Below are 26,210 nucleotides of genomic sequence, written 5' to 3' on the forward strand. Positions count from 1 at the left end.
TTGACAGTTATGCAAATGACTCTGTTATGAAAAGTGCCACATCCCATTTAAAAAAAAAAAAGATCAAGTGTCTCTTGAAATCGATTCGACAATATCACTCACAGCTGTATCTATTAATAACTATGTAGGTACAACATCGTAGTTTGTATTCACTATCATTTGTCGTATATCGAAGAAGCTTCTGCTGCGTTAATTATAGTGACATCAGAAGCACCTTTCTATTTAGTGATTGGTGTTTATGCAATTTGGAATATCAACTGTATTTTCCTTCTCCTAATTATGCAGTTACTGGATTTTATCATTAAGATACGAAGTTCTGTTAGTGCCAGTTGTAATGGCGTCCTTCGCGCTTGGAAGGCTACACACGACAATGCAAAGTGACATCACGACAATGCAAAGTGACATCACGACAATGCGAAGTGACAACGCTCAACAATGCAAAATAATGGACGACAATGTGAGTGGATAATATCGTGATGTCGCGCCCAATTATGTGTAATAATTGTCGCCAAACCTAAAGTAGTTATATTTTTGTTGAAGTTTCAACAACTTCAATGGGAAATTTCCACACTCGACACATAGCTATTATGGTTGTCTTATTGTAAACAATTCTTAGTTGGCGAATTATGTGCGACCGCAAGTCTGATGCAATGCTTTAATTACTTTATAGTGAACTAAATCATGCATATGATCAAACATGTACTAAACCAAGACTTGTATATTTTGGTAATTCGACGTACCACGCTACTGAGTTCAAACATTTATTATACCAAATGCAATGTATTTGCAATAAGACATCTGGCGCTACTGAGACCAAACATCCACCAATTAAAACGAAAAGTGATATTCGTTCTATAACGAGACAAAGGTTATGCGATATCCAACGCTAATGAGCTCAGACATCAAGAAGTTCGAAAACAAAAGTTATATTTTTACAACGAGACGTATTGTGCTGCTAACAAACCAAATATGATATATTTTACGCTGAGATCTGTCGGGCTACAACAAGTAAATGTGCATCAAACAAAAAGATGTTGCAAAGAGGTCACCCGCTGCTATGATCAAACAATTGCGACCAACATCTACCAAAGCTCGCTATGTCGCGTCTCATATTACTGCAATTAAACACATACCAAACCAAAAGTGAGACCTCTCGCGCTATTGAGATTTCACATTTACAAATAAAATCTGTAAAAATATCCTTTGGAAGCAAAGAATGCAACCAAAAAGAATAATAGCAAACTCGGTTTGATCGAGTCCGTTCATGAGAGGTAATGAAATGTGCAACACCTCTCACGCCCCTTAGTACCGGCTTAAGCGGAACTCTATCACACATATGTTGAATGGACTCAATGATCCCAAAGGACCAGAAAGTATAACAACACATAACCGAACATATGATACCTTTTTGCAATAAGACATCTCGTACTGCTGACGTCAAACATTTAACAAATCAAATTAATATTTATTTGCAATGAAACACGCCTTATGCTGCTGAGACAAAGCAAAACTAAAGCTGATATTATTTGAAACAAGATTTTTAAAACATATGTAATGTGACATCTGTAGCTATTAACATATACGAGGGTTGATCCAAAAGTAATGTGAGGTCTGTAGCTATAAACATATACGAGGGTTGATCCAAAAGTAATGTCACTGCGTCCATGGTGCGCTTATTCATCATGTACAAAAATTCAATTCTGATAATATATCAGTTTGAAAATATTTATTTCCGGCGTTTTATTTTCGTTTAAAATGCACATGAAAAACATACTGACGCTATGTCGCCGCACGGTAAAATATCATTGGTGCATTAATAAAACTGTCAATTGCAGCTACAGATCTTTATCAAAATAACCCGCTGAATCAAATGAAATTTTTACAACGTGACATCACGTATCTCCGCCGTTTGCTGTTCTATTTACGTCAACGCTCGTTGAAAATATCTATGAAGTGTGAACGCTTGTTTATGCTGAGAGCAGATATGTCCATTTCTGGATAACACCGCAGAGCGCTGTTCTGCGTTTTTGTTGTAAATTAGAAAAATCACCGTTAGAGGCCATGCAGACGATAAATAACACATGTGGACAAAAAAGCAACAGTGAACAAGAGATTAGTATACAGGTGGTATGAGCTTTTCAGGGACGGCAATGAGTCACTAGAGGATCGCCAGAGAACCGGAAGACCCGTGATTTTGGCGCCGTGTGATTTTGCGATTTTTCCTCATCTGAAAAATAAACTCCGAGGGGTCCATTTCCAGGACCTTGATCAATTAAATTTTTTTGTAAAAATGTATTTTCACCTCTTTCAAAGGATTGGTGTGTTGCTGCTGTCCGTAAATGGGTGAACAGACATGAGAGCTGTATAGAAAATCAAAGACGTAACTTTGAAAAAGAATGAATATTGATAGCAGTCAGTAAGAAACGTCGTCTCGGACGTCAATAACGTCAGTGACGTGCGGCGATCGCTGCAAGTACGCCTTACGTATATGTCGATATCGTTAAAACTATGCAACACATCTTATCGATATCTTAAGACAATATTGCAAATAGATAAATGTACTTCGGTATGCAGTTGATCATCTGAGTAGTAGTATATGAGTCAATCATGCACCAAGACCTTAACTGCCTAATCATCTGACATGATTAGGTCTTGGGGCATAAATGACTCATATACTACTGTTCACAAATTTTAGTAGCATATGAGTCATTTATGCCCTGACCTAAGCGGTTTTAGGTACTTCATGGGCCATAATTTCGAAGTGCCTGTGCCGATTTGGCTAGTTATCGAGCTTGGCCGAGGACTTACGGTCAAACACATTTTGTTTAAGTTTGATAAAGATCGGTTGCGAAATGTTTGACTTAAAGCACGGACAGGATTTTTGACAGACGGACACACACACACATACACACACGCCCGCCCGCCCGCGCGCGCGCGCACACACACACACAGACATGAGTAAATCAATATGTCTCCAACCACAGTGGAGTGGGAGACATAAATATATACATTATCCTCGACCCGGCTATTTAAAGCTATAACAATTACTGTCGATTATCCGTTGTGTTCATGTAATTTTGAATTATAGCTATTTAGCGGACCAACACATGAATACTAACTTCGCAAAAAGCTCAGGTTACTTCCTTTTTACGAAAACTACTCCGAGGCCAAAAAGGCACTCCGATCTTATCGTCAAAAGTTACATTCCGTATTTATAGATTATTCTTAGTACCGGTTATTGTATAACGTGTTGCTTATATGACTTTGATCTAAGGTGAAATAAGTTATTTTAAATATTCGACGCACTTTTCATTTGTAATCAAGTTATTTTTAGATAAGATAGCAATGACAATATTATCCACTCTCTAAGATAAAAATAGTACAAATCTTCATAAAACAAAACAAGCACATGACATTTTGAAATACTTATGAAAGTATGACACGACTTTATTTTAAGACTGTATTCAATCGATATTCTCCGATCGTTATGCCAATTCTTCAATTTTATTGAGTTAATGATCCGAAATAAGTAATGAACATATGTGTTCATCAAAGAAGTATCGGTACTAAAACTGAAATAAGGTACCTGACAACAATAAGCTTATAAAACATAAGAAATATTTATTGGATTTTGGGGTCACATATTTAAAAGGTAAGTATTTAAGCTTTACATTTCGGTTTCCCATATAGATTTAATAGCTATGGAATGTTTGTGTAGTATTTACAAGATTTTTTTCATATCTAAATAGATATATAGATTTCTTTTTTGGTTAAGCATTACCGAATACGTCTAATCATTGACCTTATCAAAATGCAAAATATTTACATGTACTTGTTACCTGTATTACCATTCATTTCATTCACAATCTTAAGACTTGATAAATTTCTGAATCCCAAATCACTGAAAACAATCTGACTGCATTACTCTGAAAGCAATATACTTTGCCTTTATATTGCTTTTAGATTTGTTATCTTATAATTATATATATCATAACATAACACATTTTCTTCGTTAGTAAGGAAGAGGAGCATTCCCATATATGCTTATACTGAACACTGCTAAAGAAGAGTTCGAGATTGATTTTAAATTATTAAAGCTTTATGGTGTATGCTTTACTGCAATATGTTAAACAACTCAATAATGTCAGAATAGTAATCTGTTCTGTATAATTAGGCGTAAGAGCAGGAGGTGGGGGAGGGGAATATCATGTTTTTAGTAAAAACTATAGATAACATACTGATAAGTTTATCCTTAAAGCCCGCTGGAAATAAGCATTTTCAAAATAAGTTATGGTACCACCTCCTACAAGGATTTCGCACCCTAATAAAGATTTCCACTCAAAATTCCTTTTTCTCTAAGTCTAGCTGATGTTATACAATTTAAACCTAGAGTAACCAACAACCATAATTTCCAGTGACAAAGTTCATTTAGAATTCAGGATTTGGCATGCACGGATTTCAAAATTCTCCAGGAAGGACCCGTTCATTCCCCTCGTACTGAAATAAAACAACACTTTCTAAATATAAGATGACTATCTTATGCAGAACAGCTCTCAACCTATAGACCAAATCGATCCTACTCTCTATAATAATATAAAACCCTTTAAAATACGAACTTTTCTTTAGGTTAAAATGTAAAACGCTTGTGAAACTTCAGTTTTTGACAGAAATTACTTCCCCTTTTAACTCAACAGAATGCAGGATTGAGTATCCAAAGTACCAAACTATTGCAGGATGGGTAAAATTATATATTTATATATATACATATAATAATGTATATATATATATTTGATACATGTCTGCACCCAACTCACTAAAAACTGCAGCATACACTTTTGAAATCAGAAATTCAGAACTCAAAATATTTTGAAAGAAACTTTCGGCTCCTTGCGCTCACAAGCCTGTGATCAGTGGTTTGATATGAAGCTGACCAGACCCACTGCCTATTAGTTGTACGAGATATATGGCTTTCTCCGCCTTTCTCTACCCTTCAGACTGCTTGAACCTTGCACTGGGTCTAGACAGTTATTACATTAAATTTTGTTTTACCTAAACGCAATTATTATTTAAAAACAACGGGTGAACATTTTGCTTGCATTTACATCAGATAAGCCACAGAGCCCCAGGTATTTGTTTTTGTATAAGTATAATTTATTACATTAAAAATTCCAAAGTGGCGAGATCATATCTCCAACTATATATTAAAATGCACCTGAACTTATGTACGATTCTTATTTTTTCGCGGAAGCATGTCCCCAAACCCCTTATTTCTCATTTTGGACTGGCTATACCCCTTTGGACTCGTTTATCTTAAGTAATCAATCATTTGATTTATATATATGTACATGTACATTGAAAGCAAATTTTTACATTTTTTGCCGAGAGAAGTATAATGACTTTTCTCACAATTAGGAACTATAACTATAATGAAGGTCAAACTGCTTCTTATTTAAACTTTTAATCAAAGAGATTTTGCTATTTCATGGGCAAATCCTTATCGTATTGTGCTTATTAGTTTCGAATAACATGAATAACAAAAGTAAATAAAAATAAAATTGAACAACAAGATGGTCGTTATGGCCCTATATCGCTAATCTAAGTTTAGTTGCTTTCTTAAACCATGTGCCCTCCACCCCGCAAGGTGGGGCCAGTTTTAACCCCAGAGGGCTACTATGAACAATCTTGGTAAAACACTACTACACGATGCTACATACCAACTAGAAGATGCTTTTGTAAAAAAGAGCATGTCTCCCCAAATGCATAGTAGAAATAGGCAAGAAGTTAATAGGGGACAGAAGCGAAAGTCAAAGAGACACTGATGGTCGGCTGCTATAAGGATCGTCTACGTGACATGTCTTTTCATCCCACCACCTTTCAGCATTCTTGGCCTATTGGTTCTCAAGTAATGGACTGAAATCGGTTTTTAATGTTCTGACCCCGGTCAGCTTGACCTTTGATTGAGTGACCCCAAAATAATGAGGGGTCACCTACCCTACATGTCAACTGATCTTCTGAAGTTTCAACATTCTGGGTCAAGTGGTTCTTACGTTATTGATGGGAAAGCGTTTTCCATGTTCAGGCCCGTGACTTTTGCTCTAGTGACCCCAAAGACGATAAGGGTCATCTACTCTGTAAGTTCTATCGTCCTATTAAGTTTGAAGGTTCTGAGTCAAATGATACAAAAACATTTTTGTTTTTGCCGTGTTGAGCGACCTGTAAAGTTTCCTCTCTTTCAATTTTATTAAGTTAATGATCCGAAACCGTTTTCCATTTACTCTACATGTCTAATCATCTTATGAAGTTTCAACATTTTGGGTCATTTTGGTAAACTCTCTATCAGATGTGATCTAAGAACAAAGCGTTCTCCAGTTATTTGGCAAAAAAGTCATACTGTTCTTAGTCAATGTGATCTTGACCTTTGACCTACTGACCTAAAAATCAATAGGGTTCATCTGCTGGTCTTAACCAACCTCCCTCTCAACTTTCATGATCCTATGCCCAAGTGTTCTCGAGTAAACATCCAGGAACCGTTTACCTGTTCCAGGTCACTGTGGCCTTGACCTTTGACCTATTGAACTTAAAATCAATTTGTGTCATCTGCTGATCATGGTCAACATCCGTATTAAGTTTCGTGATTCTAGGCTCAATCATTCTCAAGTTATTGTCCGGAAACTATTTAATTTTTCCTGGTCACTGTGTCAGTGACCTTGATCTACGGACCTCAAAATCAAAAGGGGTCATTGCTGGTCACGACAATCCTCCCTATCAACTGTTCCTGGTCATTGCGACTTTGACATATGACTTACTGACCTCAAAATCAACAGGGATCATCTGCTGGTGATCCGAGGGCACAAGCGTTCTTGAGTTATCATCCGGAAACCGTATAACGGTTCCGGGTCACTGTGACCTTGACTGTTGACCTACTGACCTCAAAATCAGTAGGGCTCATCTGCTTGTCATGAACAACCTCCTATCAACTTTCATGAACCTAGGTCGAAGCGTCCGGAAAACATTTAACTGTTCCGGGTCACTGTGACCTTGATCTTTGAGTAACTGACCTTAAAATCAATAGGGGTCATCTGCTGGCATGACCAACCCCTCTATCAACTTTCATGATCCAATACCTAAGTGTTCTTGAGTTATCATACGGAAACCATTTGGCATACCGACATACCGACCGACCGGCATCTGCAAAATTATATACCCCATATTTTTCGAAGGGTGGGGGCGGGGGGGGGGGCGCATAATAAAATCCATATAGTAACAACAGAAATATAGTGAGAAAGCATAAAAATTAAACTGAAATTCTAAGTACAAAAGGAACATAAGTCATTAAACATTTGTGCCAGAATTATGGACCATGTGCTATATGATGACGACGACAGTGTGGAAGAACTACATTGTTTTTGAAGTTTGAATCAAATTTATTAAGTAATAAACCTACAATCAGTTTAAGCTTAAACCAAATTCGTTTGGATATAACAGATAAAGAGTGAAAGTGCATCAAAACTCTAACCTGAAATTTTATGTAAAAACGGGGCATAATTCAAGAAATATTGGTGCCAGAGTTATCAGCCTTGTGTCATATGATGTGAGCGATGATGTCAAACAATTGTTTTGAATCAAATCCATTTAGTAACAACAGAAAGAGTGAAAGTTCACCAAAACTTTGACCTGAAAGTTCAAGAAAATGGGGACATAAGTCATGCAAATTTAGTGTTAGAGTTATGGACCTTGTGTCATATGATGTGGATGATGATGTGGAAAAATATTATAGATATGAATTAAATCCATAGTAATAATCGAGATAGAATGAAAGTGCAGCAGAACTTTAACCTGAAGCTCTTATTAAAAAGGGGGGACAATTCATACAAGAGGATCATGATGACTCTATTTTGCTCACCAAGGAATCATCAAGAAAAACATTCTGACCAAGATCATGAAGAAAGGATCATATATGCGCCCTCTGCAGTGTTAACAAGCTTTTCCTTTGATTTGAGTTTTTGACCCCATATGAGCCAGTTTCTAACTTGGCATAGAAATCATCAAGTTAAACCTTCCAAGTTTCATGAAGATAGTGTCATAAATGTGACCTCCGATGTTAACAAGCTTTTCCTTTGATTTGACGTGTTTGCCTAGTTTTTGACCCCACCTGTCCAAGTTTCGAACTTGGCCTAGAGATCATCTAGATAAACATTCTGTGCAAGATTGTATCAAATCAAAGCAAATCTAGCCGGTTTTTAAAGGAACTGAGATATTATTGTGACTGAAGTTGTGTGTAAGTGCTGTTAAACTCGAATGTACAATGCCACGTCTATTATGTTCACAAGGTAAAGTTATCAAATGTTTGCTCTTTCTGGGGCCGTAACTCAGAAACCTAAAATTGGATCTGCCAGATTCATCATTGTTGTTAAAGAAATTTTGCAAGGTTTTATCAAATCAAACCATAAATGAAGTTTCTAATATGACTGCAAAAGCAAGAATAGCACATTTTGTCCCTTTAAAGGACCATAACTCTTGTACGCATGATGAATCTGGTCAGATTTCGAAAGAAACCGAGATAGTATGCTAATAAAGGTTGTGTGCGAGTTTGATTAAAATCAGTTGCAAAATGCTGTCTCTATCGTGTTCACAAGCAAAAACAGCAAATTAAGGCCATTTAAGGAGCCATACCTCTGAAAGCCATGATGGGATCTGGCCAGGTTTCAAAAGTTTCTAAGATATTATGCCACTAAAGTTGTGTGCAAGTTTGATTAAAATCAGTTGCAAAATGTGGTCTCGTGTTCACAAGCCAAACATAGCAATTTCGCACAGGGGCATCTCCATCAAGTTGGGGAAGTTGACAATTTCAATATGTTTTTATATCTTTGCATTCTAGAGAACTATCCAAAATTGTTAAAGTTAATAAAATCTGTAAGTCTTAAAATGACGTTTCTAAATCTAAGCTATTAGCATGATAAACTGAGGTATAAGCATGAATAAACTGTAACGCCTTTGGATGAATGTGTTTCACCATTTCTGAAACATATAGGTTGTCCATATCTAAAATAACATCAAGGTATCTCCAGGTTCCATTACAATAAGTTTAAAGTGTATCCCTTATCTCCCGAAAATGAAATGATACGACTATTAGCAATCCTGAAACATATAATGTAATAATCATAACAACAATCATAAAATGATGACGAAAGCATGATTCGACTTTATTTTTAACGTCTACTGATAAAGATAGATTAAGTACATATATCACATCAAACGCGTGTTGTTTTAAAGGTGGTAAATCACAATAAAGTAAAATTGCTGCACACTTCGAAGTTTATTTGACTTTGCGTGTTAACATAAACATCAAACGAGATTCATGACACTTTGACTATCTGATTGGCAGCCTTCAACAAATGCTATGTTTTCTGTTCGAATTTTGAAGCTAGCGGACGAATTTGCAATTTTTGATTTATTGATGAAGGATAATACGTGACAATTATAATGGCTTTTTGTTTGCCTTATTGTTTATTATAAGCATTGATTAATGCCTTGTTATTTCCCATTTCGTTAATTGTAATCTCAGATAGGTAATAGAATTGATATATTTTGGTCCTTTGATATCAAGAAACCAGTTAAATGTAACTGTATATCAGATAGGAAGGAATAGGGAGGAATGGGGAGGGGTGTTATAAATTACATAATTTCCCGTGAAAAGACATGTTGTTATTTTATCTCACAGATTAATATTTATTAGACAGATGTTAATCAGATTTTTAAAATAAACTGAAGCATTGTGAACGTGGTCAAAAACAATTTAGGTCTAGTTTGATATAGAGTTGTATATAACTATTGAACTAAAAGTAATGATTCAATCTAGTTGACAAAGAAATGAAATCAGTATTTATTGATTCATTGGTACTCAAATCAATCAATGTAAGCACAGAGAATGATATTTTAATGCTTAAACAGACTTATAACCGTACCAACAGAAAGACATAATATATTTTTTCCTTTTCTAAATTAAAAATAAGAAGGAAAACAGTACATAGCGGTCAAGGATTGCAAGCATCAACAAGCATGTCCCAAGGTTTTATATAAATACACAGCCGTTTGATATTTTGTAACTTACGAATAATATTCATCTATGTACATGTTTCAAAATATCTATTACATCCAGTATATGTTTAAATGTACAGTTCATATAATAGTTTTCTTCGACACCACAAAAAAGACATAGACTCAAATCGTAAATACTTCTTTATCTAATCGGAGGAAATGAGTTACTCACCTTTAATTTATAAACTTCTTTCGATTTCTAAGTTTTTAATACTTCCTGTATTAATTTTTAGAAAATGATTATGAATCCAATTTAGGGAATGTGTCTGACGTGGTTTATTGTGATATTCCAGGGGAATTCCAGTTTCTGTTTTGTTAAGTTCACAATTTTTAAGTGGATTGCGACGAATTTAATTAAGTAAATAACTGATTTAAGAGGTAAGTAATATAATTATTGCATAATACATCTTTTCTTCCTTTTTGTTTCAAAATGAAAAACTGTAATAGTTTGTTCAGTTTTTATCTACAGTTTTCATTAGATTAAAACAACTGGCACGTATTAGGTAAATTTTATTTCGAAAGTTAAAAGATCTTAATATTCGGACCTCTATCAGTTCTGTATGACATATATCGTTTGAATGAGGGTAGTGCGAAATATACATATATACATCAAGTATTTGTGGCGAAATATTGTACATATATAATAACAAACATAACACATATTTTTTCCTCTATTAAAACAATAGTATTATAAAGGATTGGCATAAAAACTTTACGTTTGAATAATAACCCCACTGTCAATCACAGCACTCGAGTTAAAACTAGGCCACTGTAGTGTACAGGTAAGTTAAAAACAATACACAGATTAATTTCTAAATATATTTAAGTAACTCTATACGGGTTAAGATATGATTCCATTGAAGCACAAAGATCATCGTTTTGAAAAGAAACACGCGTCTGCTTAAGTGCTTGAATTAGATTAGCTAATGTGATAATGTTTTGAAATGGCCACAATTTACAAGTTTTATTATTTCTTAATTGTTCTATCTGAAACATAGGAAATATAAACAGCAGGAAATACAATATGCCCTTTTTGCTTGTGATCGGATCTGACCTGATTTAACCCAAGCACATTGGTCAGCACATTGTAGCATATTAACAAGATGGACTGAAATTTCGTGTTACCTCTGTTTTGAATCTGTTAGCAAGAGAAACAGTTTCACATGAATTAAACTATTAACTTTATTACATAACTGACTACTAACACCGCAAAAATCCCCATACCAATCTGTCAATATATCAATTTATTTAATATGGCAATAACTAGTTTTCTATTCTTTAAGATAATTCAGTTTTATGATCAACATTTTTGTATCTATAAAAAGATCAAATTAGTTTATTAAGTTCTAACCAGTTAAAATGGTATTATTCATTGACGAGTGCATTTGGTTTAGATCGGGACTGTATCAGTCACAAGAATAATGAATTACATTATAACCCATGCGAGTTGTTTTTGTGTGTTTCTGATATAAGAAATAAGGATCGATACATCATGCCAAATATTGGTCATTTTAAAACAATATATCAATTTAACTCTTCTGAACAAATGTATAGTCTTTTAAAATGTTAATAACGCCGTTTAGTGTAAACATTATTTAACCGGAAAGTTTAAAGAATTTTGCTAAGGAAGTGTTGAAACAGACATAAATGTATTTCGGCAACGATATAATTATTTTGCAAAAGTAGTAGATTTGCTTGAATAAAATACACGATGCAAAGAAGTAGGGAGATGTGGGAAAGTCTTTGTACAGATTTGATTGAATGTGAAATCCATTAACAAGTAGTAATGCAAAAATAGTAGATAAAAGAACGTTCTGCAAAGCGCATACTGTGAAATCATTAAATTTCGTGGTCATGAAATTTCGTGGTTTTGGTCAAAACGGCAATTTCTAGGGGATATGAAATCGTGGATTTCAACTTTTGAACATAAAATGAATGGGAATTTTACTTGTTCGTTGGGATAAAATTTCGTGGATGGACTCAACCACGAAATCCACGAAAATTAGTCCCCCACGAATATTATTGATTTCACAGTATACTGATGCCATGACATACATTCATCTTCAAATTCTATAACCTTTAACGTTTATACTTAACTACATCTTGAGTTTTTGATATGAAGGAAGGTGTGAGATTGTACATGAGTTACTGGAAACGGTCAAGTTGATGCTCAAGTTGATGCTCGGTAAGTTGTACACTTACCGGTACGCACTAGTACTTTCACTTTAATGGTAAGATACAACTCAAGATTATATATTTCATTAGCACATACGATGGAGGTTGAAGACAGCAACAAGAACCCAGAATCAAACTTTAAATACCTTGTGCAGCAAGTCGAGGAACAGTCAGACCTGTGCGATATGACAGTGAAAAGAGGACTCTGGGTAATTATCCGATTATTGGTTCAAACAAGTATGAAATGTTATAATTACCAAATGTTTATTTGCAAATAGATCTTTAGTTAACTTATTCTTTCCGGATCAAAGCTTTCCACCATATAAGTGATCTAATGTAAATGAATGCAATTTATCCTTTTTGGTGTTTGCCACATGACCTGGGAATTACATGTATCTTTACCTCCACAAACACATTTCAGCTAGCCCAACCTCTAATGATATAAAAGTATAAAATATATTTACTTCAGATGCCTAGATATTAAGGGACAATACTACGTGTTGTAATAAAAACTGTTTATAATGCGTATTTCAATACACTTGATAATAACTTATTATTACGGACGATAGATAAAGAAATCCTGCGAGTCAAACCTGTTTGGATATTATATACATGTACTGATGTTTAGTATTAATAAAATTGTAAGATCCTCTGATTATTGAAACAGAAACAATATGTATACAACAAATTATGCAAACAATGAATGCAATATATATTTGTGAGCTGTCATATATCTATTTCATCTAAGATTTGTTTACAATACAATCGTTCAGTTGCTATCTTGCTATTTCGATCATTTTATTCAAAAAGCTATAAATGAAACTGGCTATAACTTTAAAAAATAATTAATCGTTTAATATTTGAAAAATCATTTACGTTACTATTTGTTTTAGTCAAGTTTTTTTTTCCAAAATGGATGTAGTCATTATATCTTTATAGAAATGTTTATCAAAACTATACATCTAAAATGTTTATACTGTTTGCAGTTTAAATATGTGAATATGCAGCTGTGTGAACATTTTATTTCCCCAGATATGAAAATTACACACCTGCACTTTATTCTTAAAGTGATACCTTCACAACAAAAGATCATAAATAATCAAAATGACATGTTCCTATAATTAGATATAATGCAAAGGTACTAATGAATGCAAAATGGCCATAGTGAGCAATTCATTTTGAAAATGTGAAACATAAAATAACTCTATTGTTGATTATGTGTATATGCTGTTTGATATCAGAATATAAACTCACCATGATTTTACGTATTGCTGGACTGTCAGATGGGCGTCCAACTTTCCAAATAAAAAGTATATAGTGTACTTGTAGACTGTCGTAAATTGTTTCATTTTGTTACAATATTAGAGTAAATAAAAAAAACTATATATGAAAGTTAGAATATCATTATTTTTAGCAATCTTGGTCACCTAGTGCAAATATGTTGTCTTTTCTCTTTAGGAGAAGAAGTTTCATCGCTGCGTACTTGCTGCTTGTCCATTTTTTGAAAATATTATCAGGGGAAATTTCTTGGAAAAACAGACAGGTAAAGAGTGTTAATATTATTTCAATCTGTAAACTTATTTACTCATACAGCTGACATTTGAAAACTTTCTAAATGACAGTTAGTTGAAAATTTTAGCATACCGGATTTTACCTTGTACAATGCAGTATTCAAAATTCCGTTAACTATTTACTGTGTATGAAAAATACAAATGCTTTTATTTTCATTTATCGTTTTTACCTACTTAGAGTTACTACTATTGTAATATATTTAGAAGGTATTACATTTCTGATATATGCCGTTGATCAAAACGTTTAATGCACAGTTTGCTGAACATTTTAATACATATTTTAGTTCTTGATATTTTAGGCCTAGTGGAGGTTAAGGTAGACACCACACCAAATGCAGTTGAGATGGCACTTATGTTTCTGTACGGGAGAAAACCTGCTTTTACCATTGAAAATGTAGGAGAACTTCTTGAACTGGCAGAATTTTTTATGCTAGTCGGTCTAAAATCTGCATGCATTGAGTGGCTTCGCTCTGAAGAAATTACGGTAGAAAATTGTATGCACGTGATGCAGTTATCTACTAAGTACAATTTTGAAGTTACAACATGTATCGATTACATTGAAAGCCACCTGCCCGAGATATTCAATAACAATGATGCGGTGAATCTTTCGAAAGAGTCAATCGAGTATCTATTCTCGGACATAAGGTTTTCATACCTTACAATGGACGAAAAGTTAACGTTCCTTGTGAAGTGGGCCGGTATGCACTCTTGTGAGAAAGCAGAAAATGTGAGGGCCCTGTTTCAGACGATTGACATGGAGGAAGTATCAAACTCTGCATTGGAAAGTGCTAAACGTAATGTTCCATTTAGCAAAATAATAGACTTAAACAAAGTAGTTCTCTTGGCAGATGATGAAAGTAGCAAACGTAATGTTTTAATATTGTTCTGTAACAAAGGCTATTTCTGGTGTTTAGATCTACTGAACTTTCGTTGGTATAGGTTGAACTCAAGTATAAACGAGAACCAGCATTTGCAAAGCTGCGATACACATGAAATTGGTGGTGTGAGAAATCTTCTTCCTGAAATATATATCACATGTAAAAGGGGGTTTCTAGGAAAATTGTTACCTACACTGTTGATTGTAAATCTTGAAACAAATCAAACAACCACATACCAACTTAATTTGGGAGATGAAGACATTACGGAAACAAAACTTTCCAGTATAAGCTTGACGGATGACACAATGCTCGCTACCGTAAACAAAACTATTCAGGTTATTGAAGTATTTGGCAGCCGCCAGAGTGAGGGTGAAAACGACAGAAGACCAGATTATCCAGTAAGCACTAGTCGTGACCAAATAATGGAACAAATTGATCATAATTCTGTTCTTCTTACAAGAAGGATACAAGCACCGTACGATTGTGATATTGGGGAGTTGTTATCGTCAATACCTGGCGACAGCCCAAAACATTTAAACGTAACAGATATCGGTTATTCAGAGGTATATTTTGGACGTGTATCAGACGAAACGGTTGAATTGGAACCGTTATTTTCATTGCGGAATGAAGAAATAATAGACACATGTGTGAGCAGCCAGTCTACTGTTGCTTTGCTAACGAAATCAATGCAGTATGTGATCATATTCGATATTGTAGATTTGAAGACTGAAAAACATGAACTTAAACCAGACGCAAATTACAAAATTGCTCATACTGGGGAGGGATTCCTTATCTATAACAACACACGTTGTTACTGTTTCAAAAGACTATCAGGACCATCCCTTTTGAAGAAATATTTGATACAAATAATGGAGTTTGAAAACGAAAACAGTTGTATTGTACGATACCGTTATTGCAACGATATTTGGATAAGAATTGTACATAACAATGATGACTTTCAGCTACAGTATGTTTCGCACAAAGAAATATCAGTTAGTAAGATCCCACGAGATATTAACTGGAAACAGTTGCCACTACCAGATGAAATAAAAATAATTGACAAACTCATGAATGAAAGCGACCGCATGTTCGTGGTTGCTTTATCAAAACATAGGTTGCGATGTGATATTGCATGTCCGCATTGCAAATTGGCTGATCGTCCGAATATAGGTTTGGACTATTTTCTTAACGGTTTCTTGTTAGATTCGTCTGACGATGAATATGTTTTCCAAAACTCGAGTGATAGTGAATCAGAGTAAATTTTAATAGATAGCCTGCAAACAACGGCTTACAAACGAAAGAATTATTTTGATGTCAATGATATAGTCCGAAACCAAATATTGGATTACATGATGACAGCGAAAAGAATATCGGGTAAACATTTCTTTCTACACGGTCACGGATGCGCCAGAAATAATGGTTATATACAAATACGCTATACGTGTCCAAATAATACCTTTGCGTTGGGACTGTCCATCAACGTAAATGATGATATGATAAATGATGTCCGAAAAATCAATTGCAAGTGTCCCTGTCTTAATGGTTTTTTGGTAGATTTGTCTGACGGCGAATATGTAGAGAACATTTGGTTATTGTCTTATAAAATAAAATTTCTTAAGTGAGTCGGAGACATATGAAAGTAGAGGAGATGCCATGACTTTTAGTTGTTTAATTTTAAATTAATACGACAGTAAGCTAATGATCTATTCATCTTACCTTCTGATCTAAAAATCATTCTTAAATTAAAATTCAAAATTTACCACCAACTAGTTCTGAGTCTGTATTGCATAGAAATTTAAAAATTAATACGTCCCACCGTTTTACCAATACGTCTTTAAAATCCGAAATGTTATGGAATAAAAGCTAAATAAGGCTGGCCATGTTTTTTGTGCCAACCTCTGTGTTCTGCTGAACATGAATGCATAATTTTAATTTGCTGCCAAAGCATAAATATGTCTTTTTGCAGTTATTCTCAAAACAAAGAAAAAATCCAAAAAGTAGTCCGCCAAGCTTTATCAAGTCACTGACCTGATAAATCATAATTTATCTGACCCCTTGATTTTTGCCTTTATTTTGAATGAAGGTAGGAAAAATAATAATTTTTCAATGCTAGGGTAACAGTGAATCAGATTAAATTTTACCATACTTTTTTTACACGTCGAGATATTCTGAGAACATCGGCTTACATATTATAAGATTTATTTTGATGTCAATGATAACCAAATATTAAGTCACATGGTAATGGCTAACGGAAGGCCAAGTTATAAATACGGGATCGCGAAAGTACTGGTGTAATTATGAACTATAAATATGCTTTAAGTGTCCAAATGATACTTTTGTGTTGAGAATTCCAACAATGTCACAGAAAAGACATGAAATATCTTGTGCTTTAATTTTAAAAACGCTTTAGAGATTTTTCTACATAACCATCAATATTTCCAGTCCGAAACTAACTCCAGAAAACTCTTAATTAATGTAAGTTAGAGAGGGCACCACATGCGTCATGATTTTAATATTTAGAAGTAATGCTCTGTCATGTTCATTATACTTGGTAGTCTTGTGGAACTTAATTTAAGGGAGTTCAGCACGTTTGATATACCGTGAGTGATGGCGTAATGTCATTTATCCGGATAACAAAAAATAAATCCTGAATTAGGCGTAATGATATAAAAATCATTTTATGAATTAATGGCAACTTGTGAGTAAATTTATTTCAACGGCAACGTTACTCTCATTATAAAGTTAAAATATGGTATTAAAACATCTGACACGTCAAATAATCAAAATAATATCTTAAAACCAGCTTGAAATGTGCGGATTACCAAGCGGACCTATACATTCCGTTTCATCATTTCATAGTTTCTGCTCAACTGTGAGAAGATTCATTTATATTCGACATTGTAGAAAAAAAATCTTTTCGTGAAAACGTAATAAAAATTGTGATTTTCCCATAGACTCCCTTTATGACAACCTGCATGAGGTCCACACTCACATGTTTTAGATATTGTTTTTAAATATTCGAAATTTCGAAAAGTTAACCAAAATATCTTTAAAACAGCATAATTGAAAGACTGAGATAGACTTGTTTTTGATATGCATTCTTTATTGTACGATTGTTGTTTCCATTGTTTTAAATATCATTAAAACTCAGTATGTAGAACTTCAGCAATAAACTTAAATTGTAAATCCGTTGGAAAATATATGCTATCTCTGTAAAGTGATCATGTAAAATGTCTGCTCCATATATATGAATCTATCACAACGGTTAGCGGAAACCATTTTTACCTTATATCATTTTTTAAAATCGAATCGAATTTCAACGTTCAAACTTCAAACCCTTGGTCTTTTTAGATTTGAGTTTCAAAGTTTCAGCTGCTGCATATTTCTTTATAAAACTGCAAATTTTATGTTGAATTTTATCTATCTACCCTAACTCACATAACAGGTTTTTAAGGTAGATATATTTTCAGTACGTTTAAACCAATGTTTCAAGTAAATTAACATTCATCAGAAGACTAACTTCCGATTCCATACGTAAGCAAGAAGGTACCATAAGTGTATTGGGTTTCACCCGTCTTGCATTTTAAACGTTTACTATAAACTGGTTCGAAACTATTCTGATTGTCTATCTTTATAATGAACTGCTTTATATGTGTTTTGTAATGTTTGAAATAAATAAGAATTTTATATCTTGTTGTTCGTATTATCGTAAAATAAACGTTTACAACAACTTGTTAGGTTATTTTAGAACTTTGGCCACGAATAAGCCGGATAATTCTAAAACTAATAGCAACCGTGCCTGACATACAAGAAACTCGTGTGTTAAATAATTCGTTTATAATCTTGCAAAATTGTACTGACTCTTAGTGGAAGAAATAAACTGAACGATTGTCAGAAATATATATGTGTAGTATTTGAAAGAATATAACGGCACAGACTGATCTGTGATCTGATAAATGTGGTTTCATCTCAGTGTTGTTATATTTTCTGGTCCTTCGGGATCATTGATTTCAACTAATTTAGATTTGAAGATTAAATACTGCTTAAGCCGGTGCTAGGGGGCGTGAGCAGTGTTGCATTACTGCTCATGAACAGACTCAATCAAACCGAGTCTGCAATTTTCACTGTTTGTCTTGTTTTCGTTGCTTCCGAGGGATCTACCTTCCAGATTTTATTTACTATAGCACACAATAGAAAATACCACAAAACAAAAAAACAAAAAAAAACAAAAAAAAACTATTACAATTTATATATACCGACATTTCGCAGAAAGGCTTCATTAGGGTAATACAAAAATAGCGGAACTGACTAACGTTAGCGTAAAAATAGCGCCAAGGCGCAACGTTAAAAACATAAGCGGCAAAATGCATTAAACCAAAATACAGCAAAAGGTATATTTGTAATATCAGGGTATCGGATCAGTAAGATACTATAAGTTTCTATTTAACTTTTGGTTACTTTAGCATTAATCACTGGTCGGTCCACCAATAATTAATTTGTTTAATTAATGTGTTATTTATTTTTCTTTGACAACGATAATGCAAAGCGTTAGAAAATCTTTATCAAACATATAATATAAAAGAAACACTGTCGTTTATTCATTGAATAACAAGGAAACCTTTCCTTTCAGTCTCATCAGTGTTTATGACAAAGTAGTAACGTTAATGAATCTTATATTACAATTTTATGAAAAACACTATATCATGCTCAATCAAGAATACTCATTAGGTTTCAGATGATATAGAAAACTCATCTGAGTGCAAAAAACATTAACGATATATTTAAAGGACTTTGATTTGACTACAGAAATGAGTTTCTTGGAACAGGACGTCTGTAGCATTTTCAAATAAAACACTTTGTGCACGATAAGACTCTGATTAGAAAAAATTGTAGTTTTCCATATCATCTCATAACTTTTAAATTAATGGACTGTAGTGGAAACAAGTGTCATAATATGTAGATGAAGTTATACTCGGCCCATTTCGTAGTAACGGGAGAAAACAAAATGCAACAAATTAACAGTGTATGGAAAAGAAAATGTAATAATGCAGACTTTTACAGATCCCCAACTGTCTATGCGCATTATAACTGACAATTATAAGTGATTCATAATAAACACGCAATACTGTTCTTCAACCATAGTGATCTTTCATTTGGACAAATCTAAATTAAAGAAAAATGGGAAACTGATATAACCCATCAATTTAAAACTTATGGTTTAATGGCCATTTCATAACATGATCTTACAGAACCAATAACATGCCGCAATCATCTTTCAGGTAATATCACTAAAAGCCGAAAAATAATCAACGGTAGTTGAAGTAGACATTTCATTTCCGTTCATCGATTAAGAAGAATGCAAAAAAGTTGAGATTTTCGTCAGGGCAACAGATTAATCCCATCTTCTGTTCACCCTCATACACCAACAAAGCTCTTTATGCTAAATTTGACAAAAGCGGGCACAATCCGACGCCTCTACCCTTTCCCTTCTATTTTTTCTGATTATATCCTTATTACGATCAATTCAGTCCATATACAAATAGATAATTATCATCTGAAAATTTATAGTTTTTATTTTGCTGATTATTTAAAGATTTATGTTTTTCATTAACAATAATTAAGGGATTAGGCTGAGATGGTGACCACTGCGGCAACATTCAACGATGCGATAGGCGTTGTACATTCTTTATCTGTTGAAAGACCATGCGCTATACTTTTTGTTGAGCTTAAGCTTATTGTTTTGAAGGATTTTGATTTCTTTGCACGGTATATTTTTTGATAATATTAGGAATATAGACATATCAAGAATATAAACATCAGATGTGGATATATAAGGCATTTCCCTCAATTAAATTATACTTATATAGATTCAAGTCTTTGATACGATGCAGATCTTATGTAGTTATTTTTTATCAATATAAACATCATTTTAAAAGAAAACGTCCAAAGGAACTTCTTACAATTCTAGCTATCATGTGATATGTTTATTTTTATTTAAGAAGCAGTCCTGCCACGTGATATATTTAACCGTGCGCATACTAATTATGGCATCGATGACTGAATGGCAAAGGTCGGTAAGTCACATCAAAGTCAGTAACTTTTATGACACGGTCTGAATAGGTGACAACCACAAAATTACACACAAGTCCAATGTAAATGTCCTGATACTTAGAAGAACTATTAAGTTTTATCATGTCATTCGGATAATAATTGCGTAATAATTTCCCGTATATTATTTTCTAGCAACTTCGTTGAATACTGCTTAAACCGGTACTAGGGGTCTTGGGCATTTTCCATTACTTCTTATTACTGCTCATGGAGCTAGGGGGCGTGGAAACTGTTGCATTTTCCATTAGTGCTATGGACAGCCATTAACCGAGTCTGCAATTTCACGTTGCTTGTCTCGTCAGGGATCTACTTTTCAGATTGTATTTACTTCACAACAGCGGTTGTTAAGTGCTGTGTGGCAGCCGTAAAAAGCCATCCCGACTTCATCTCATCTTTATATTCTGGTCCTTCGGGATCATTGATTTCAATTCAGTTATATCTGAAGATTGAATACTGCTTAAGCCGATGTTAGGGGCGTTGGTACTGTCGCATTTTCCATTACTGCTCATGAACAGACACAATCAAACCGAGTCTGCAATTTTCACTGTTTGCCTTGTTCTCTGTGCTTCCGAGGGATCTACTTTTCAGATTTTATTCAGTGACAAAGAGCCGCTTTTGTAATTTATTATAAATATCATTCAAGCAGGATAAAAATATAAACTGCAGTTGAATCTCTTTTGACAAATGAAATTAAAGCTAGCATGACATTTTAAAAGATAGGGAACAAGTTTTAAGATTGTTTTTTGTGTGTCGATCTTGACTTAAGAACACACGCGGACGGGCCGAAATTAAGAAATAAAGGAACCTCAGGAAAGGTATATAACAATATTTTAATCAAGACATATTGTAAATTGTGAATCAATATTTTTTGGGCAATACAAGCAATTAATATGACTTTATGTAGGCTATACTTATAATTGAGGGGCTATTGCAATCAAAATGCATGCATTAGAATAAAACATCGTTAAAGGGCACCAACGCATTCTTAATTAGTCTAATTTAACCTCTCAATCTGATTTTGAAAACTATGTCTCTTATGTACACAGCTGAAATAATAAGGCGACTCTGGACTTCAGCGTTGTTTGTGTCGTGTGGCGACCGTAAAAAGTCTCCCCGTACATTCAATCAGGGCTGTTATATTTCGATCTTCTCAGATCGTTCAGCACGACTTTAATGTCGTGTTATTGGTACTGTTTAGTTTCTCAACATGACCATTTCGGCCTAGGTATTTTCAATACTTCCGCTTCCATAGCCTTGGGTATTGTATAATCACCCCTTGAATGTGGTGCCTGCTTTTTAATTTTGTCTTTTGACAGTTCCTGTGATACACAGGCTCCATAACCTCAGCTCACATTTTCAGTCGCACTCGTAAAATTACTTGAAAGTTTCTCACTCCTCAGTGAGATATATTCCATATTCGCTTAAACAAACAAATATCCTCTACTAATTTAGTTTGGAAATTTTGTAAGTAGGTCATAGTAAGTAATCGTATTTTCAATGAACCACTTGAGTATGAAATGGCATCATACTTGTCAAAATATTGGAATAGCAAATTAAAAACTGACTCGATTTTACTGTAATCAAAATTGACTCTGTTATGAAAGGTGCATCATCCCATTTATTTATAAAAAATGGTCAAGTGTCTCTTGAAATCGGTTCGACAATATCACTCACAGCAGCAAGTATTAATAACTATGTACGAGGGGTGTTCCAATAATAATGTCATTTGCCTTTGTTTTGCTAAACTACAAGTGTTTTCGTCATTTTAAATTTCTCTGGCCCTCAAAATACTCTTCACCTGCCTGAATACACCGTTTGAGTCGCTCAATCCAACTTTGAAAGCAGAGTTCATACTCTTTAATGGGAACACCCATTAGGTACTGATAAACTGCAGACCCAAGGGCATTTCGCGACTTGTATGTATCTCTTTCCAGACAGTTGGAATTTGAGTTTTGGAAACAAGAAAAAGTCACAAAGGGCCAGGTCTGGTGAAAATGGAGGATGCGGAAGGACAATAACTTTTTCTGATGCCAAAAACCCGGTCACAAGTCTAGCCTTATGAGCGGGGGCATTATCATGCAAAAGCCGGACGTACTTGAGTCCTGTGCTTGGGCGGCGGCGTTTGTAGCAGGACTTTAATTTTTTCAGAACAACATTTTTGTAGAACTTTGCTGTTACCGTTCTGCCTTTTGGTACCGGGATTTGCATTACTGGTCCCTTATTATCAAAGAAAATCACATACAAAACTTTCTTTACCGCGCGCTGTCGCTTGGCAATACTTGGACGTTTTGCATTTTTAGTGGCCCAAATTCTGTTTGAACATTTCCGCTTTGGCTCAAAATAGTATACCCATGTCTCGTCACCAGTAACGAGGTTGTCAAAAGCTCTTTTTGTTATATTCGGGATACATTTTGAGAAGCTTTTTAGCATTTGCAACACGGGTTCTCTTCTGTTCGTCTGTTAGCAAATGGGGTATCCATCTTGCATTTATTTACCTGAGTTGAAGATGTTTCTTTAAAATACCATGAACTCGTGCTAAAGAAATGTTCGTCGACCGTGGTATATCGGGCATCTTTTTTCAACATATTACTAATTTTTTGTATGTTACTTTTCGTCGTTGTTGTTGCAGGACGACCTGGACGAGCAGCATCTTTGACTTGCTGCTGACCGGTTTTAAATTTGGCAACCCACCTACAAATAGATCTGTGAGACATTTGACCCTCCCCATAAATGTCGCACACCTCACGATGAATATCCATAGGCTTTATGCCCAGTAACGACCGACCTTTTATATAGGCCCTAATTTCAAGCACATTTGTAGCTCTTCTACCAGTCATTTCATGTATAGTGTAATGAATACGCTATAAAGCAATGAACACTGTATCAATGTTAGTGAAATTGTGAGCGAGTTTTTCACCTGTGTAATGCTTCAGTGATTATTCTATCGGCCCGTTGTGGTTTAGAGTACATAGCGCACGATATTCACAAAATAATGCACAAAGGACATTATTATTGGAACACCCCTCGTAGGTACAACATCGTAGTTTGTATTCACTATCTTTTGTCGTATAATGAAAACCCTTTTGCTTCGTTAATTATATTGACATAAGAAACATCTTTGCATTTAGTGAAGGATGTTTATGCAATTTGGAATATCAACTGTATTTCCTTGCTCCTAATTATGCAAATTCTGGATTTTATCCTTAAGTATTGTAAGCACCAGTTTAATGGCGTACTGTGCGCTTAGAAGGCTACACATGACAATGCGAAGTGACATCGCGACAATGCGATACAACGATCATCCATGCCAAATGATGGATGACAATGTGTTTAGACAATGTCGTGATATCATACCGTATTGTCAACAGCACAATATATCACAATGTCCCTTCGCGTTGAAGAAATCTTGCTCAAGCATGTACATGAACTGAGAAGCAAAGTGCCGCGTCCATTTTAAGTGTAATAATTGTCGCCAAAAATAAAGTTTTTTGTTCAAGTTTCATCAAATGGGCAATTTCGTCACTCGACAAAGAGCTATCATGATGGTTGTTCTATTGTTCTCAGTTGGTATATTATGTGCTGCGACCGCAGGTCTGATGCAATGCTTTAATTACGTTATAGTGAACTCAATCATTGGAAAGTCGTGCCTGTGATCAAACATGTACTAAATCAAGACAGGTTTGTTTTGGTAATTCGACGTACCGCGGTACTGAATTCAAACATTTATTATAACAAATGCAATATTTTTGCAATAAGACATCTGACGCTACTGGGAACAAACATCCACCAATTGAAACGAAATGTGATATTCGTTTTATAACGAGACAAAGGTTATGCGATGTCTAACGCTGATGAACTCAAACATCAAGAAGTTCGAAAACAAAAGTTATATTTTTACAATCAATCGTATTGTGCTGCTGAGATAAAGCATCAAACCAAATATGACATGTTTTACAAAAAGTGAATGTGCATCCAACCAAAGATGACATCAGTTGCAAAGAGTGTTCATGCGCTGCTATGATCAAACTATTGCGACCAACATCCATCAAATTGATTTTGCTTTATAGCGTCTCATTTCACTGCAAAAAAAAAAATCCAAAAAGAGACGCTTTACGCTTATGTGATTTCACATCAACTAAACTGGGCATGATACTTCTAGCATTGGACATCTCGTGCTGCTGACGTCCAACATTTAACAAACCAAAGCTCTTTTTGTGCAATAAGACGTCTTACAATGCTGAGATAAAACATCTACCAAATCAAAGCTGATTTTGTTTTGCAATAAGACGTCACATGCTACTGAGCCAATACACATATCAAGGACATTTGACATTTTCAAATATTTTTTATATTAATTGTATGTGTGTCCTAAACCTTTAATATCGATACTATATAATATATGTGTTTATGTTTTGTTTTTTGTTTGTTTTGGGTTTAACGCCGTTTTTCAACAGTATTTCAGTCATGTAACGGCGGGCAGTTAACCTAACCGGTGTTTTTGGATTCTGTACCAGTACAAACCTGTTCTCCGCAAGTAACTGCCAACTTCCCCACATGAATCAGAGATGGAGGACTAATGATTTCAGACAATGTCGTTTATCAAACAGTCGCGGAGAATATACGCCCCGCCCGAGGATCGAACTTCCGACCCCATGATCCGTAGACCAAAGCTCTTACCTACTGAGCTAAGCGGGCGGGCCTATTTGTTTATGTAAATATTTCAAACATAGAAAACACTATAGTATATATATCGAACAAAATGTCAAAATATGTAGAAACCAGTACATTAGTCTAGAATTCTATCAAATAAAAAAAAAAAAGTCGAAAAAATGATGCGTGCATGATATTATATTTTCTGGTTGTCAGTTGCAGTAAGCTGATATACAATTTAGATTTTATACCTTAAAATACACATATCAACTTACCGTATACCTTCCCTGCAACTTGCACGTCACCAGAATAGAGAAAGTCTTTTTTATATCTTTTATCCCAACCCCAGTGCAACTGGCAGAACTATTTAACCTATTGCTATATATCTTGCAAATGCGAACGCTGCAAAATATTAAAGTTACATTCACAAATATGTCGATACCGGCTAAAACCTGTCCCATTGATACACTGGGCTACTCAGTGTTCCCTTACCATTGTGTGTTGTTTTATTTTTTCTTGTATTGGAGTAACTCAAAGCAAATTTATCTGTATTGCTAGCCATTATAAAAGTGCATATATATAGTATATAACTCTCTCTATAATACCCGATCAGTAGTGTACGATGTCATATGTACTGCAAGTGTCAATACAGAGAAACTAAAGATGTATAAAAATCAAACAATAGACCATGATAAAATGCATCAGTATCATAGGCACTTGTGTGAAAAGA

General features: G+C 34.5%; 2 protein-coding genes across 4 annotated transcripts in view; both read left to right on the forward strand.

Moving 5' to 3' along the window:
• Positions 1-3,493: 3,493 nt before the first annotated feature.
• Positions 3,494-18,694, forward strand: LOC123538789 (uncharacterized). 3 transcript variants are annotated; one of them, XM_045323167.2, is made up of 5 exons: positions 3,494-3,652; positions 10,392-10,476; positions 12,364-12,482; positions 13,732-13,816; positions 14,144-18,694. In XM_045323167.2, the coding sequence occupies exons 3-5, from the start codon at positions 12,372-12,374 to the stop codon at positions 15,979-15,981; spliced, it is 2,034 nt and encodes a 677-aa protein (XP_045179102.2). In that variant the 5' UTR covers positions 3,494-3,652; positions 10,392-10,476; positions 12,364-12,371; the 3' UTR covers positions 15,982-18,694. The 3 variants fall into 3 exon arrangements, with proteins under 3 accessions (XP_045179102.2, XP_045179103.2, XP_053385414.1); XM_045323168.2 differs by lacking the exon at positions 10,392-10,476; XM_053529439.1 differs by lacking the exon at positions 3,494-3,652 and having other exon boundaries at positions 10,347-10,476.
• The window catches only part of LOC123538736 (uncharacterized), a 63,302-nt gene continuing 47,437 nt past the window's right edge, over positions 10,346-26,210 (forward strand). The window contains exon 1 of the mRNA XM_045323033.2: positions 10,346-10,404. The gene's annotated coding sequence lies outside the window, so the exon portion shown is untranslated. The remainder of the gene's footprint in view (positions 10,405-26,210) is intronic.

This window comes from Mercenaria mercenaria, chromosome 18 (assembly GCF_021730395.1).
Source record: "Mercenaria mercenaria strain notata chromosome 18, MADL_Memer_1, whole genome shotgun sequence".
NCBI lineage: Eukaryota > Metazoa > Mollusca > Bivalvia > Venerida > Veneridae > Mercenaria > Mercenaria mercenaria.

Coding starts and splice junctions, on each gene's coding strand:
- LOC123538789 (XM_045323167.2), top strand. CDS start 12,372: ATGGAGGTTGAAGACAGCAACAAGAACCCAGAATCAAACTTTAAATAC. Junction 12,483..13,731: donor CAGTGAAAAGAGGACTCTGG/GTAATTATCCGA, acceptor TTTTCTCTTTAG/GAGAAGAAGTTTCATCGCTG. Junction 13,817..14,143: donor TTTCTTGGAAAAACAGACAG/GTAAAGAGTGTT, acceptor TTGATATTTTAG/GCCTAGTGGAGGTTAAGGTA.